This window comes from Gallus gallus, chromosome 4 (assembly GCF_016699485.2).
Source record: "Gallus gallus isolate bGalGal1 chromosome 4, bGalGal1.mat.broiler.GRCg7b, whole genome shotgun sequence".
Lineage (NCBI taxonomy): Eukaryota > Metazoa > Chordata > Aves > Galliformes > Phasianidae > Gallus > Gallus gallus.
In genome coordinates this window covers 85332605-85348294 of record NC_052535.1, presented here as the reverse complement: position 1 = coordinate 85348294, position 15690 = coordinate 85332605, and the positions used below count along the sequence as shown (strand labels likewise).

Genomic DNA, 15690 nt, shown 5'->3' with positions numbered 1-15690 from the left:
CCAGCGCTGTTGTTCTTTGCAATTGTTCTGCAAATGCTGCTTTGTGCAAGGCAGGTCTGTGATGTGAAACCCATCAAAGAAGCCCCATGTCCCAGTGGCATGCAAATTTTCACTTTTTTTTCAAAGCAGAAATTTTTGATCTTATTCTACAACCACCAGGTCCTCCACGCTGACAAATGTGTGTCAACATTCACAGCCTTTGTTGCTGCCTCCAGGTGTCCACTCACACATTGGTGGGCTTCCTGCAGCTTTGCACATACAGTAGCGACAGTTTCCCTGGGCTGGTGTTATTTGCGTCTTCTGTTGTTATTTGCTGGCTCTGATGTTGTTTGTGATGGGTTGTTGTATTCCTCTTTTGCAAATGTGCCCCCTGTTCCTGGGTGCCCGAAAGCAGGCGCCGCTGTCTGATGGAAGTGCTGTTTTGTGAGGAAATGGGCCCAAACTGTGTGGTTATCCCTGGGCTCATTTGATTGGGCCTGAATGCATTTTGGTGTGTAAGGTCAGCTGCTGTGAAACTTTCTAAAATGGGGTAACTAAGGTCAGCCAAGGGTAGACTGTGATGTTTCAGGTGCACTTATACAAATTCCTGCTGAGTCCTCAATTGCGGAGCAGCAACCATCAGCATCACTGTTAGTGCAACCAAGAGTGTTGGGAAAGAGAGATGAGCTCTCAGGTGTAGAGGTTCTTCCTGTCCTTAAAAACAGAGGCATCGATGTTTATTGTCAATTATCACTTTTACTGTGGTGAAATTGTTCTGTATTTAATTTATTTCCGAAAAACAATGAATGAACAAGACATGGTTTTGGAGAGCATGGACCAAATCATGTGGGGTAAAAGGGAGTCTGACAGGTTTTGGAATGGGCTCAAGAGAACATGAGTTTGAGATGAATGATCTCGGTGCTTGCTGTGTTGATTTCAGTTGGAAAAGCCGGGAGAGATTTCCCTCCATGGATCCCTGTTCAGACAGACTATTATATGTCAATATAATTGCGTGTGGATTTTTTTTTTGAAGCAATAGTGATGTTGGTTGTAGCTTGTTCAGTCCCTCTGCCCCTATGAAAACTGTGAGTGAAACCAAAGAACACACTGTGAGCGTTAAGGATTAGAAGCGTTTAATTGGGAAGGCCTCAGGAGTGAGATGTGGGTTGGGGTCTGAGAGCTGAGTTTTGTGTGAGATTGATGGGTAGGCAGTGAAGGATCAGCCAGATGCCCACGCTCTGTCAGGGCAGCTGTGCGTGTTGCTGATGGGATCCGTGCGGTGCTTGAGGACGACGCCTGTGTGCCTTCTGCTGAGCAGCGATGCAGCGCTGCTTGCTTACGGTGAGCTTGGTCCTGCAAGTGACAACGGAGTGTGAGACGCGGTTGGTTTTGATCATCCATCTCCTGTGTGCATTTCTATCATGTGATCTCTTTGGTAAGGAAGAACTGAGAACTAAGTGAAAGTTTCAGAATTTCCTCTCCAATCGCAAGCTTTGTTTCAACAGGAGTGGGAAAAAGAGAAATGCTGGCACTCAAGCATACCTTTGCCCTGGCTACTTTTTCAGATCAAATTGAAGATTTCAGACATGAAATTGTGTCCACACCTTTTGCCTTCCCAGAGGTGTAGCCTCACTGCTTTCAGCATAGCAGCCTCCGAATATGTGTAATTAAGGAGGTAGTTTGGCTGTAGCTCAGTGTGCTGTTGCATGTGTTGGCATTTGGACACTTGCAAGACCCATAGTGAGGCATGTTTCTCCTGTTATTCCACAGTGCTTTGGGTTCTGCTTCTTCCAACCCTGATTTATGGATTTCAGGTTGGTAGAGGCAATGCAGCCTGGTAAAACCAGGTTTCAGTGTTTTCAGTTATTGTCTAACAGTGCAGAATGTATTAAATATTTCTGAAAGATAAAACTAGAGATGAGGAAAATCTGGAAAAGCATTTTCAGATTGGTCCTTCAGCATTCCCTGTGTCCTAGATACACAATGGCTGCGTGAGGGCCTTAGGCAGAGAGCCCGTTGCCCTGGAGCAGCAGGCTGTGGTGTGAGGCTCTGCAGGGTGTCAGGGTGCAGCTTACTTTGGCAGTGCATGATGGTGATGGTTATGGTAGTGAGGATCAGGAAGCAGGTGCCAGCCACTCGAACCCAGAGGAAAACATTACAGATGGAATTCTGTGTTATTTCCTTGCTTGTTCCTGCAGGAAGAAAGGAGAGAACGAGGAAAGACCTGGCTGCTGTCTGGGGTTATGTCCAGCTCTGGCAGTGCAATTGGGAGGTCCTGGAGCAAAGGGAGCTGTGTGGCTCTGAGCAAGGCTGGCGGTAGTTGTAGGTGAGGAGAGGTCTTCCATAGGGCAGCAAGAGAGGTGGGGACCAGGGATGTCTGCTGGTGGCATCCCCAACTGTGGACTGCTGGTGTTGGCATTGTGCTGGGGAGCTGAGGGAGGCCATGTAGCCAGAAGACTTGCTTTGGTGTGGCACATAATCTGGCATGCTTGTGACTTTTAGGTCCCCCATGTGGGACAAAACATAAGTTGAATGATGGGATCATGGGATCATAGAATCGTTGAATCATAGACTTGCTCAGGTTGAAAAAGACCTACAAGATCATCACAACAACCTCAACCTGACCAAACTACACCAACCAACAACCCTCTGCTAAATCATGTCCCTGAGCTCCCCATCCAAACAGTTTTTAAACACGTCCTGGGATGGTGTCTCAGCCACCTCCCTGGGGAGCCTGTTCCAGTGCTTAAGAACCCTTTCTGTAGTTTTTCCTCATATCCAACCAAAACCTCCCTTGGCGCAACTTGAGTCCTATTCCCCTCGTCCTGTCGCCTGTCACCAGTGAGAAAGGACCAACCCTGCTCTCGCTGCAATCACCTTTCAGGAATTTGAAGAGGGCAATAAGGTCTCCCCTCAGCCTCCTCTTCCCCAGACTAAACAGCCCCAGTTCCTTCAGTCGCTCCTCACAGGGCTCATTCTCCAAGCCCTTCACAAGCTTTGTTGCTCTTCTTTGGCCCTGGTCCAGCAACTCAATGTCCTTTCTGTACTGAGGTGCCCCAAACTGACCACTGTTTTTGAGGTGCGGCCTCACCAGTGCTGAGTACAGGGGCAGGATTTCTTCCCTAGTCCTGCTCTCCACACTGTTCCTGATACAAGCCGGGATACCTGGGCACACTGGTGGCTCGTATTCAGCCGACTGTCCATCCATACACAAAGATCTCTTTCCATCAGGCAACTTTCCAGCCGCTCTTCCCCAAGCCTGTGCGGTTGCCTGAGGTGGTTGTGACCAAAATGCAGGACCCAACACATGATCCTATTGAGACTCATACAGTTTACCTCGGCCCATCTATCCAGTCTATTCAGTTCTCCCTGTAGTGCCTTTTTCCCGTCTGGCAAATGAAAGTTTATTCTCAACATAGTGTCATCTGCAAACTTAATGAGCGTGCTCTCAATCCTATCATCAAGATCGTTACTAAAGATGTTGAATAGGATTGGCCTGAGTACTGAGCTCTGGGGGACACCTCTCATGACTGGCCACCAACTGGATTTAACTCCATTGATCACAACTCTTTAGGCCTGAACATCCAGCCAGTGCTTCACCCAGCAGAGCATATGTCCATCCAAACTGTGGGCAGTCAGTTTCTGCATGAGGATGTTGTAGGGGACAGTGTCAAAAGCTTGAAAGAAGTCCAGGTAGACCACACTGGCAGCCTTACTTTCATCCACTAAGTGGATTCCCTTGGTATAGAATGAAGCCAGATTTGTCAAACAGGATTTACCATTCATGAACCCATGCTGACCAGGCTTGATTCCCTAGTTGGCCTTCAATTGGATGATGGTGGCTCCTGAGAACCAATTCTCCCCACGTCAGTGAGATCAGGCCTTAATTTAGGCTCATGAGAGCAAAGCAGCACTGCTGGCAGAGCCCCTGCCTCCCCTCAGCTGGGTTACCTGGGCCTGGGCTGTGCTGGGAGATGTCCTTCTTGGTGACCTGGCTGCTCTGGTTGTAGGCAGTGAGTGTGGTGGGTGAAGCTCTTGATGCGACCGCTAGGAAGAAGTGTGCGGATACATAGAGTTAAAACAGATGAGCTTTTGTTCAGCCGTTGCAGGACATGGGGGGACTTTGTAGGGCCATTGTGTTTGGGCAGCGTCGGTACCACAAATGAAGCGGGTGAGCAGGGAGCCTCTATGAGGAGGAGCAGTGCCTGTGTGATGAGACAGCTTGGGCAAAGAAGCAGGGCCATGGGGAGTGTGGGTGATGGGCTGGATTGAGAAGGCATGGCCAGGAGCAGCTGTTGCTGACCTGGGAGGAAGGTGGGTTGTTCACAGCTGAAGTGCAACACCGGGGTGATGTAGCTGATGCAGAAATAGATCTCCTCATCTTCTGCCCTGAAGGATTTCACCGCCAGTCAGAGGTGCTGACTCTCCATGATGCCTCAAAGTGCGGGGGTGTTCTCTTACCTCCATTAAATGCGGTGCTGTTTGTACCATAACTGCAGAGAATGAAGTGAAGGTTTCCACTCCTGTCCAGGCGAATCCAGGATACTTTCCAGGAGGTTTTGTTTCTCCAGCAGTCCAGCTGCAGCCGCTGTCCCTCCTGGGGCTGTATGATGCTCCTGCTGAGGAACCTGACCAGCACTGCATCCCTTGGTTATCCTCCCTACACTTGGGTGCTGTGCTGGAGTCCATGAGGACTCAGCGTTGAGAGTGCTGGGCTCTCAAGATGGATGCTGCCCTTCAGAGCAGCACTTTAGATGCCTTCTTGGGGCTGTGGCCATTTCCTAGCTTCTTTGCCAGGTGATTCCCCACTAACAACTGCCTCATGCCCCCTCTGCCCTTCCCGATGCTCTCCAGCAACACTTGTCTAAACAGGCTCATGCAGCAGCTCTGGCAGTGGCTGAGCAGCCTGGCCCTGTATGTGTATCCATCACTGACACAGCCACACAGTGGCATGCGATTGGCACTGCATCAGCTCAAGCAGGACATGGGCAGGGCACAGTGCTGTGCTATCTCCACCTCTGGCACCCGCCACACACTCAGTCCCATCAAAACCTGGGTGTGTTACCCATGTGTACCACTGGGTGACTGAGAAGAACTAATTACCCCTAGTAACATTTCAGCCTTCCTAATGTCTTCTCAAGAGATAACAGAAGCCTCAAACGAACGAAAATGTGTGGTTGAAGGAGAAGTGTTCAGTGAGAAATGGACAGATGGGTACTGTTTTGTTGAGGTAGAACTGCGTTACTGCTGTTGAGTTACACCCCGGATGGACTTGGCGATAAAGGCCAGTGATGTGGTGGCAAATCTGATGGCAGAAGCAGCAAAGCCGTCTGCTGGTGGTGAGTTTATTGAGCAACGCACAGACAGCATCAGAGATGCAATGTGCCCTGATTAAAACAGGGACTTTTCTCAAATCAGTTGGTGTCACTCCACCATTGCCAGGTGGTCTGAAGAAATGGACAAATCTGTGGCAAGAAAGTTGGAGAGGAATGCTGCTAATTTCAGAAGTTATCCTTTGGCGACAGATGAAATGACTGACGCTACAGATATGACTCAACTTCCTTTTTCATGGAAGGTATTGATAAGAAGTATCATGTCACTGAAGAAATGGCTTCCTTGGTACCCTCAAAAGACAGAAAGAAATCTTTTGATGTGGACAAAGCAGTGGAAATGGCATTGAAATGATTTTATTTAAGCTTTGTTGATGCTTCAAGTAGAGCTACTGATGATGCCCAGGCAGTGGTTGGTCAAAAGGGGGGGGCTCATCGAATGCTTAGAAGAGAATGGAATTGCTTCCAGGAACTCAGGTCTGATGAAACATCTGTGCATGGTACATCAGGGCAATATATGCAGAAAAGCTTTAAAGATGGGTACTGTCACGTCAGTTGTCATGGAAGGTGTGAATTTCATGAAGCCCAGGGGACTGAACCATCACCACTTCCAGGCATTCCTGACACGTACGGATGCTGATTATGGAGACATTGTTTACTTTTATAAAGTAAGGTGTGTAAGTGATGATAAAACGCGAGGCAGTTTTAGGATTTGCAAAATGAAATGAAATCATTTCTGGGATCAAAATGGACATTTGTGTCAGAATGCGAGGCTGAGAGCGCATCACAGATTTAATGCTTCTGGTGGACATGGCCTCTCATTTAAGTAAGTTAAACATACGTCTTCAAGGCGTAAACCAACGCACCTGTGCTGTGTTTCAAGCCATTGCAGCGTTCCCAATGAAACAGTGAGCGGCTCAGGTTATGGCAAATGATTTTATGCATTTTGACGTGTTGAGAGATGAAGTTTCAGCTCTGCAGGCCCTCCCGCCCTTGAAATACAGCATTTAAGTACAATGTGGGTTGATGCACATGGAGTCTGTAGAGATACTGGTCTGTATTTGGTTTATTTATGTCAAAGAATTAAGGAAGGGGACATGCATATAGGAAGGGACAAAATCTTGCGGGGGATATTAAGGGTGACAAACTGAGGGACGTGGCCCAGCAGGAGGTGAGTTAAGAATTAATTTTCTCGCTGCCTGCTGAGGAGATTTCAGGTGGAAAGGGGCTGTAGCGAAATGCAATTATGGACCCTGGTCAGACAGGAAGTTATTTCAGCAGAGTTTGGGATGGCCTTTTCAATGGGTACTTTTCTTCTTTTGAAACACTAGTGGGGAAGGTGGTGGCATGTTCAGTCTCCCTGCCCTCATGGATATAGGGCAGCAGAGCAGTAGCAGCCAAATGCCCGCGCTGCATCAGGGCAGCTGTGTGTGTTGCTGATGGGATCCGTGTGGTGCTTGAGGAGGACGCCTGTGTGCCTTCTGCTGAGCAGCGATGCAGCACTGCTTGCTTACGGTGAGCTTGGTCCTGCAAGGGATGGGCTTGTGGTGAGTGTGTGTGACGTGTGGCTGTGTTTGTTTCAGCACTGCTGATGCTTCCTGCTGTTAGCATGGGAACATCAGGTCTGTTTAGCAAGGAGGAATCCAAAGTATCAATGAAGATCTCTGAATATACTCTTAAATCACAATCTTGCATTTGAAATGGAGGTTTGACAACAATGAAGAAGGATACCAAGTTCTGCCTTAAGTCAGAGCCTTTTAAAGGCACTGTGGTGGCTGTAAGCTGACATAGAGCCTTTCAGGATCGATCTCCCGTTATGATACTCTTCCCCATTTTGCATCTCTGTCGCTACTGTTTCTTGGTTTGAAAAGGACCAAAATGATCAGCTAGAGTCAACCCCCCTGAGATGTGCAGGGTTGCCAACCACCAGACCAGGCTGCCCAGAGCCACATCTAGCCTGGCTTGAATGCCTCCAGGGATGGGGCATCCACAACCTCCTTGGGCAACCTGTTCCAGTGTGTCACCACCCTCTGTGTGAAAAAGTTCTTCCTAATATCTAAACTAAACCTCCCTGTCTCACTTTAAGACCATTCCCCCTTGTCCTATCACTATCCTGCCTTGTAAACAGGCGTGTCCCCTCCTGTTTATACTGCCTTCAGTTATTGGAACGATACAATGCGGTCTCCCCAGAGCCTTCTTTCTCCAACCTAAACAAGACCAATTCCCTCAACCTTTCTTCACAGGAGAGGAGGTCCAGTCCTCTGATCATCTTAGTGGTGCTCAAGGTCTGTCTCCTTGTGCCTATGTACCTGTAGGACCCCTCCTTGTTATTTTTCACACCCCTAGGCATGTTCAGCTCAATCTGTGCCTTGGCTTTCCAGATCGTCTCTCTAACCATGCAGACAGTGTCCACACATACTTCCCAGGCTGATGTTGTGTAACAGCCTCTGCTTCAGCATTAATGCTGCTTGGGGCAGAAATTAATGTAGCTAATGGATCTTCACTGGTAACGTAGATCAGCATGAAAAGGCCAAAATAAATTGTTGAGTAACGTTTTGGATTTTGTCAATTTCGACCAGATTTCAGGATGGCAGAGCCAATGCATTCTGTAATTCCTTGTCTGTTTTACATTTTCTGTTTACAATGACATTGCCTGTTAATAGTTTCTAGTCTGACAGCGTAGAATGTGATAAAGTTTTCTGAATCTAAACCTAGTGATGAGGAAAATCAGGAAGAGAGTCTTAGGAGGGGTCCTTCAGTATTCCCTGTGTCCTGGATATGCAATGGCTGTGTGAGGGCAATAGGCAGAGAGCCCATTCCCCTGGAGGAGCGGGCTGTGCTCTGTGGTGTGAGGCTCCAGGAACCTCTGCAGGGTGTCAGAGTGGGACTTACTTTGGCAGTGCGTGATGGTGATGGTTATGGCAGTGAGGAGCAGGAGGCAGGCACCAGTCAGGTTAACCCAGATGACCACATCATAGCAGAAATGCAGTGTGTTCTCGTTGCTTGTTCCTACAGGAAGAAAGGAGAGAGAAGAAAGAAGAAAATCCCAGCACCGGGAGTCATTTGTCTGCATCCTGAAATGCCTGTAGTCAGCACAGACATTAATTTGGCCTCTTCTGATCAAAGCAGCACTGCTGGCAGAGCCCCTGCATCCCCACAGCTGGTTTACCTGCATCTTGGCCCTGTTGTGAGTTGTCCTTTGTGGTGACCTGGCTGCTCTGGATGGTGGCTGTGGGTGCGATGTGTTCAGCTGTTGTTGGTGGATGGAAAAATGGATGAATACAGTGAGATACAACAGAACAGCCTTATCCCTATCCTGCCAGGACATAGATGAAACTATGACCAGAATAGGGGGGACTTCATAGGGCCCATTTCCAACTGTGATGCCCTGACACTCTGATATGAGGTCTGCTTTCATTTATGAGTTGCGCAGCCATGAAACCTGAGGGCTGTGGGCTCAGAATTTCTATCTAGCATCCTCAGAAATTCTGAGCTCTTTAGGTGGTTTTATCCCCTCATGGGCACGTCTCTGAGAAAGATGAACATTATTTTGCCATGTTTGGGCAGGGTTGGTACCATGAGCAGAGCTGTTGGGCAGGGAGGCTCTATGAGGAGGAGCAGTGCCTGTGTGATAAGACAGCTTGGGCAAAGAAGCAGGGCCATGGGGAGTGTGGGTTATGGGCTGAGTTGAGAAGACATGAGCAGGGGTGCTGGGTGTGAGCGAGGTGGGTGAAGCTGTTGCTGACCTGGGAAGAAGGCGCGTTGTCCTGAGCTGAAGTGCAGCACCGGGTTGATGTAGTTGATGCAGTAATAGATTCCCTCGTCCTGTGCCCTGAAGGACTTCACGACTAGTCGATAGGAGTTTCCTCTCCATAATGCCACAAAGTTTGGTGATGTTTTCTCACCCTCCTGCAATTTGGTGGCATAAGAATGGGTACTGTAGACAATGAAGTGAAGGTTCTCACTCTTGTCCAGGCGGATCCAGAAGATGGGTGTGTTTCTCTCGTAATGCAGGCGCTCCAGCTCCAGCTGCTGTCCCTCTTTGGGGTGCTTTATGTTCCTGTTGAAAAACCTGGCCTCCATTGTGTTCTTCTGTCCCTGGGTGCTGGTGCAGCCTGTGGGCAGAAGTCAGCCATGTCCCCTCAGGTGCTGCTCGGGAAGAGCTCCTGGGGCCTTCGGTAGGGATGAACCTTGCCTAGTGTAGTGTGGTGCGTGGCAGGCAGGCAGCCGGGCTGTGTGGGTGAATGCGGAGGGAGGGCCTCGGCGTCCAGAACGCTCGAGTGCTGTGCAGGAGTCCCTGGGGACTCAGCGTTGAGAGCGCCGGGCTCTCGAGATAGATGCTGCCTCTGGGGGCTGCAGCCATTTCCCAGATTTTCCAGAGTTTTTTTCCACACTAAAAACTGCTTTATGCCCCCTCTGTCCCCTTCCCCATTCCCTCCAGCAACACCTGTCCGAACAGGCTCTGTTCCTGCTGCGTATCACCCTGCAGTCCCACCGTTCCCGCTTCCCTGCACGGTCACTGAGCAGCCCTGAATTCCATCCTTCCCGCTTCCATACTCACAGAGCCCCAGGCTGAGCAGGAGGAGCAGTGCAGGAGACACGGCCATCGTCCTCAGGGCGGTGCAGTGCAGCGCGGGTGATCTTTGTCACTGAACTTTGGAGGCAGCGTAACTTATAGGAGAGGATGTGATGTCATCAGGACCCTCTTCTGTGAAGAGTCCGTGTTCAGCCTCTGAGGTGAAACAGAGTGAGAAAAGGTTTCTACAGCACTTCATTTGTGATGCAGAACTTCGGCTCGTTTATCGCGATAGCATTGTTTTTAATGGTGCCTCATGGATTTTGCTGTTGCAGTATCTTCAGTTGAGATTCAGACTTACAGTGGTCCTTCTAGGCATTTGGTGAATCAGCACAGACTGATGTTTCCTACTCGCTTCATGTACAGATGTGCTGAAAACAAGGACAAGACTAGAGCCATGGCAGAGACAACATGTTGTATTTCATAAGCGAGGTTTCATCTCTTTGTGTTTTTTATTTTGTTCAATTTAAATGTTATAGATGAGCTGGCAAAGTTTTACAGCATCTATCTGCCTGCCTCTTATCTCCAAGTCCATGCATTGCTGACATGTAGCTGAGTTCTGCAGCTCAGCGGTTCTCTGCATCTCTTTTTTGTAGTTTGTCTGCAGAAGCCGCTGTGTGCAAGGCAGGAGCTCTGTGTCATGACACTCATCAAGGCAGCCCCATGTCCCAGTGGTATGCCGAGTTTATATGTTTATTAATATCCTTGTGGTTTTCTTCTTCAACCACGGGGACTTCCGCCCTTTCTAAAGGAAAGAACAAGCATCCATCTGTACCTGCTTTAATACTCTGAGGTCTGCCTGCTGTCTGTAAGTGACCTCACAGATTGCTAAGAATTTTTTTTTCCCGCAGCTTTGCACCTACAGTCACAACAGTTCCACCAGGCTGATGTTATTTGCTGCTTCTTTTGGGGGGATTTCCTGGCTTTCCTGCTATAATTTGATAACGTGTGAACGGTTGTTCTGTTACCTTTGCAACAGCAGCCCCTGGATGTTAAGAAGCCCCGCATGTGTGACTGATGGAACCTCTGTTGTGTGAGAATATGAGCTGAAATTGTCTGGGAACGTGGCTCATCTCATTGGGCCTCCAAGCACTGTGGTGAGTGAGGAAGGCCAAAGTGAGGCCTGCTGAGATCTGTGAAACAGAAGGTATTATGAGGCTGTTAGACATGTGATGTCTTCATAAAGTTGTGCAGATGTGTTTCAAGAAGAAGAGAGGGTCAGAGGGTCATTCTATTAAAGAGCATAACAAGAACCTTTGTCTTGAAATCCCATCAAGCACGTTTGAGCCGTGGACTCCTCGGCCTCCATCCTTTTCCCAGCATGTCACGTAAGTTATGCTGCTTGTGTTGGCTCTTTGTGTGGTCAGTTTACTCTCCTCAACCAAAGCAGAATCCTTGCTGCTTTTGCGATGGGGTCAGGAGCTGAACTGATGGGCGTGCCTTGTGGATGGCTGACGTTGTCCCACGTTTTGTGAGGTGCTGAAGCGATCTGCTTCTGACTTACACCGGGACTGTGACCAGAGTGGGAAAATTTCTGATTTCTGTGGTTCAGAATGATGGGACAGGAATGGGAGCTGTTGGCAGATGGGGTTGCTTGGATGTTTCTGGGGATTGGATTCTCACCCTGCCATGAAGCATGGTTGCCTACCAACAGCATCTCGTGTTCAGAGATGTGTTGGGAGAACTTCTACAGTTGGATTGCCGGATAACCCAGGAAGGCCCATTGCCTGTCTGTTTGGACAGCTTTCTTCCCTCCTTTCTCCCTGTGACAGTGTGATTCTACTGTGGGTTCTTCCCAGCTACATGACAGGTACGCAGAAGTACCCCTCCTCAACACAGGGTTGCCCTTCCTCTTGGTCCTCGTGGCTCAAGGATGGAGCTGGATTCCACACAAGGCCACCACCTGCTGTGAAGTCCTCAGGCCCTGGTCCCCGAGTCACTGTTCAGAAGGCTGCTTTTCATATTCAGATTATTTGCTGAGTGTGGTTGTGAGGCATCACTACAACAAAGATACCCCCAGCCCCTTCATCTTCTGACATTGCCCTTCATGTCATGTAGAATGATGGTGACTATACTGTGTCATAGGGGGTGCTTTTTGGGGGAATTGCTCCTTTCTGCTGCTTTTGTGAGTCTGTTAATGAATATATGTCTTTAAGACAAGAGGAAAGGTTGTTGTCAGTGGAGAGAGAGAGCAGTAAGGGGCTGTTGTGCATCCCTTCCCAGCAGGGACATGCTTCATTGGCTGGAGAGGGACCCAGGTAAGTTTAGCTCTGATGGAGACATCTGTGTGTGATCAGATGAAACCACTCTGCTCCTGAGTTTCCGTCTCTTGTCTCCTATGTAACCAATCCGCTGGGGCAGGGATCTTCCTTTGCTGGGTTCTGTGTTTATATATCTTTGCAAGAAGCAGTTTCTTATTTCTACTGTAACACATAAGAACATCTAAGACTGTCGCAGTTGTAAATAGCCTATTATGAAAAGCTTTGGACAGAAGGAGCACTGCCAGGAAAAGCTCTAATTTAAAACCTTTGCCTGTGGAGGTAATTTAGATCAGCAGCAGGGATGAATTCTGTCTATGCCTGCTGAGCAGATTTCAGTTGCACAAGCAAGGGGTGAGTTTCTACCACGGACCCGAGTTAGATCCTCATTTCTTCCAGCTTCCTTTGGTGTGGGACTTCATGTTGGAATTTTGTTTTGGTCAATAATAGTGGGATAGCACGTTAAATTATAATTCTCTCTGGCCCCTGGGTCAATAATGACTTAAAGTAAACTATGCAATGAAAGAGATAGAAGTTACATCCGGCTTGTCTGGAAGACTTTGGAATTGACAGACTGGAGCACCAGAATTGAGTTTTGTATATGATTGGTTTATTGGTCATCTCGTGGAAGGCTCAGCTGTCCAGCTCAGCACTTTTCCACAGCGGCACAGAGCTGCCCGGCTTCTTGGGGTCAGCGCTGTCCCCCACGGTCTGGGTGTGTCCCAGCAGTGTGGGGCAGGAGCACATGTCAGGCCGCGGGATGTGTGTATTTTAATAAAATAAATAAATGTGTATTTTAGTTGTTCTCTGCAACTGTACTTTGTAATTTCCGTGCAGAAGCCACTGTGTGCAGGGCAGGAGGGCTGTGGTGTGATACCCATCATGACGGCCTTATGCCCCAGTACCATGCAGGTTGGTTTTTTTTACTTTTATGTTTTACGTCTTGTGACTTTCTTCTCCACCCACAAGGACTTCCGCCCTGCCAAATAACCCTTGTGTGCTTCAGCACTCAGGGCCCTTGCTGCTGCCTCCAGGTGACCACTCACACATTGGTAGTGGTTTGGACTTCCTGTAGCTTTGCACATGAATTAGCAACTGTTTCCCTAGCCTGGCCTTATTTGTTTCCTCTTTTGGTATTTCTTGCTTATCCTGTTTGTTTGTTATTTCTCCTTCTTTTTCGCTCCTGAGGTGTTTATCTGTGACTCCACGGGTGTGCATCGTTTTTTGCTTCCCTGGGTCGTGCTGAGTGATGAGGAGCATTGTTAGGCACGAGCAAAGCTGACCGTTGTTGCTGTTGCCACTGTTGAAATGCTCCTCCCATCAGCTCAGTGTGCTCACATGCACTGTTTGGTCTGCAGAAACATCCAACAAACATGAGTGAATGTGAATGGGTGCCATTTGCACTGCATGGAGGACTTGAGTGCTCATTTCCGTGTCGGATGCTGTTTTGTCAGTGTGCCCCTCTGCTGCTGTCTGTCACGTGGCAACCAAACGTGATGGAATACTGGTGGGATGGTTCTGCTTCTACTGCTATGCCACCAACATCTGCCTCTGAACATATGGCCCAGCTGAATAAATCACGAGGTGTTCCTTTCAGAACATTCCTTTCAGAATAGACTATATACTTAACATTTAAATAAGAACTCAATTTCATTTTCAATGCTTTTATTAAAATGTTTAAATATGAGCAAAATAAGATAAAACAGGTGGAATATGTGGCCTTGTTTTTATGTAACTAACGTACCTATTTGGTTTGATGGTAGTGCCTGCAATTCTCACTGAAGTCTCAGTGGGTTTGTCAGAGAATTCTGATGATGTTTTTCTCTTCCTGTACTTCATGCTTGACCATAACTGTTCGCAAATGCTGGCAGTGTCAAAACCTGATGACACAAATAAGGTGTGGTTGTGAAGCTGATGGTGCTTTTGGCCATCCTGATCTCTATTCTTCAACTCCTGCATCAAACCACAAAGCACTGCTGCCCAGTGTTGGCTGTTGAACAAGGCCGTGTTCAGCCAGTGGCTCCAAATGCTAAGAGCTGTTTGCCCTCCCTGGAGCTGGCACTGCTTTACGCCTTCCCCGTGCCCTGCTCTCCCTGCACGCACTGGATAGCACAGCTGTTGTGCTGTGAGTGATGGCTGCGTGGCTGGGGCACAGCTGCTGCCATGATGGTGCTGGGTGGGGGGCAGCCTTGGGGGTCCTGGGCCAGGGAGTGTGCGGCCTGTGGGTTGGGCATGCCTGAATGGCTCCTGTGCCAGCGTTGTTGTTGTTGCTCTGGGAGCCAGAAACCTGGCACTGCTGAGTGATGGAAGTGCTGTTTTGTGAGCATGTGAGCTCAAGTGATGAGGGAACTGGGCTCATGAGACATCTGGGTTATGCTGCTTGTGTGGGCTTTGTCTGTTGTCAGTTTATTCTCCTCAAGCTAATCCGAATCCACGCTGCCTTTGCAATGGAATCAGGAGCTTTGGGGAGAGCCTGGAATCACTGCCTGGTGGAGGGCCGTGGGGCAGGAGCACAGAGGTGTTCCTGCACCGCACCAATGGATTTTTTTTTATCCACATGATGCCACTGCTTCCTGTGATGTGTTCAGAACGTGGGTGCTGTGTCACTGTTCAGAGGACTCCTTTTCCTCTTCATATTCAGATTTTTACTTGTTGTGTAGGAGTGACTCACAAAGATACACCAAAGAGACACCCCGCCCCTGCCCATTCTGATGTGTTTGATTGTGAGTGCCGTGCAGGATGAGGGCAATATTGCTGTGTCATAGGGGGTGCTTTTGGGGGAATTGCTCGTTTCTGCTGCCTTTGTGAGTCTGTTAATGAATATATGTCTTTAAGACAAGATGAAAGGTTGTTCTCAGTGGAGAGAGAGAGCAGTAAGGGGCTGTTGTGCATCCCTTCCCAGCAGGGACATGCTTCATTGGCTGGAGAGGGACCCAGGTAAGTTTAGCTCTGATGGAGACATCTGTGTGTGATCAGATGAAACCACTCTGCTCCTGAGTTTCTGTCTCTTGTCTTCTAGTAAGAAGTCAGCTAGGGCAGGGATCTTCCTTTCCTGGATCCTGTGTTTATATATCTCTTAGCACAAAGCAGTTTCTCCTTTCTGTAGAATCATAAGAATCACCATGGTTGGAAACTACCTCCTCCAAGGTCATCTAATCCAACTGTTCCACTATCACCAATATTCCCACAAAACCACATCTCTCAGTACAACATCTAAGCCTTTCTGGAACGCCTCTAGTTTCAGTGAGTACACCACGTCCTTGGGCAGCCTGTTCCCACGCCTGTCCACTCTCTTGGAGAAGAAGTATTTTCTGCCATCCAAACTGAATCTTCCCTGGCACAGCCTAAGGCCAATCCTTCTAGTCTAGTAACATCTAAGAACAAGTAAGACTGTCCCAGTGGCAATTATTTTACTCTGAAAAGCTTCGGTGAGATGTCAATAATGTCAATAATTAATTAAACTAAACTATGCAATGAAAGAGATAGAAGTTACATCCAGCTTGTAGAGAAGACTTGGGAATTGACTGACTGGAGCACCAGAATTGAG

General features: G+C 48.4%; 1 protein-coding gene across 3 annotated transcripts; it reads right to left on the bottom strand.

Annotated features, from left to right (window-relative positions):
* Nucleotides 1-1052: 1052 nt before the first annotated feature.
* LOC121110775 (T-cell surface glycoprotein CD8 alpha chain-like) lies at nucleotides 1053-10222 on the bottom strand. Of its 3 annotated transcripts, XM_040700365.2 has the most exons (6): nucleotides 9871-10222; nucleotides 9056-9424; nucleotides 8479-8559; nucleotides 8202-8318; nucleotides 2055-2171; nucleotides 1053-1332 (listed from the first exon to the last, which is right to left on the bottom strand). In XM_040700365.2, exons 1-6 carry the CDS (start codon nucleotides 9914-9916, stop codon nucleotides 1316-1318), a joined length of 747 nt encoding a protein of 248 aa, XP_040556299.1. In that variant the 5' UTR covers nucleotides 9917-10222; the 3' UTR covers nucleotides 1053-1315. The 3 variants fall into 3 exon arrangements, with proteins under 3 accessions (XP_040556299.1, XP_040556301.1, XP_040556300.1); XM_040700367.2 differs by lacking the exon at nucleotides 2055-2171 and having other exon boundaries at nucleotides 1055-1332; nucleotides 9871-10062; XM_040700366.2 differs by lacking the exons at nucleotides 1053-1332; nucleotides 2055-2171 and adding an exon at nucleotides 6358-6836 and having other exon boundaries at nucleotides 9871-10063.
* Nucleotides 10223-15690: the final 5468 nt, after the last annotated feature.

What these genes read in the sequence shown, in the direction of transcription:
- LOC121110775 (XM_040700365.2), bottom strand. Translation starts at nt 9,916, where the DNA reads ATGGCCGTGTCTCCTGCACTGCTCCTCCTGCTCAGCCTGGGGCTCT. An exon ending in ACAACGCGCCTTCTTCCCAG is followed by an intron (nt 8,560 to 9,055) that starts GTCAGCAACAGC and finishes CACCAACAACAG; the next exon opens with CTGAACACATCGCACCCACA. An exon ending in ACAACAGGGCCAAGATGCAG is followed by an intron (nt 8,319 to 8,478) that starts GTAAACCAGCTG and finishes TTCTTCCTGTAG; the next exon opens with GAACAAGCAACGAGAACACA.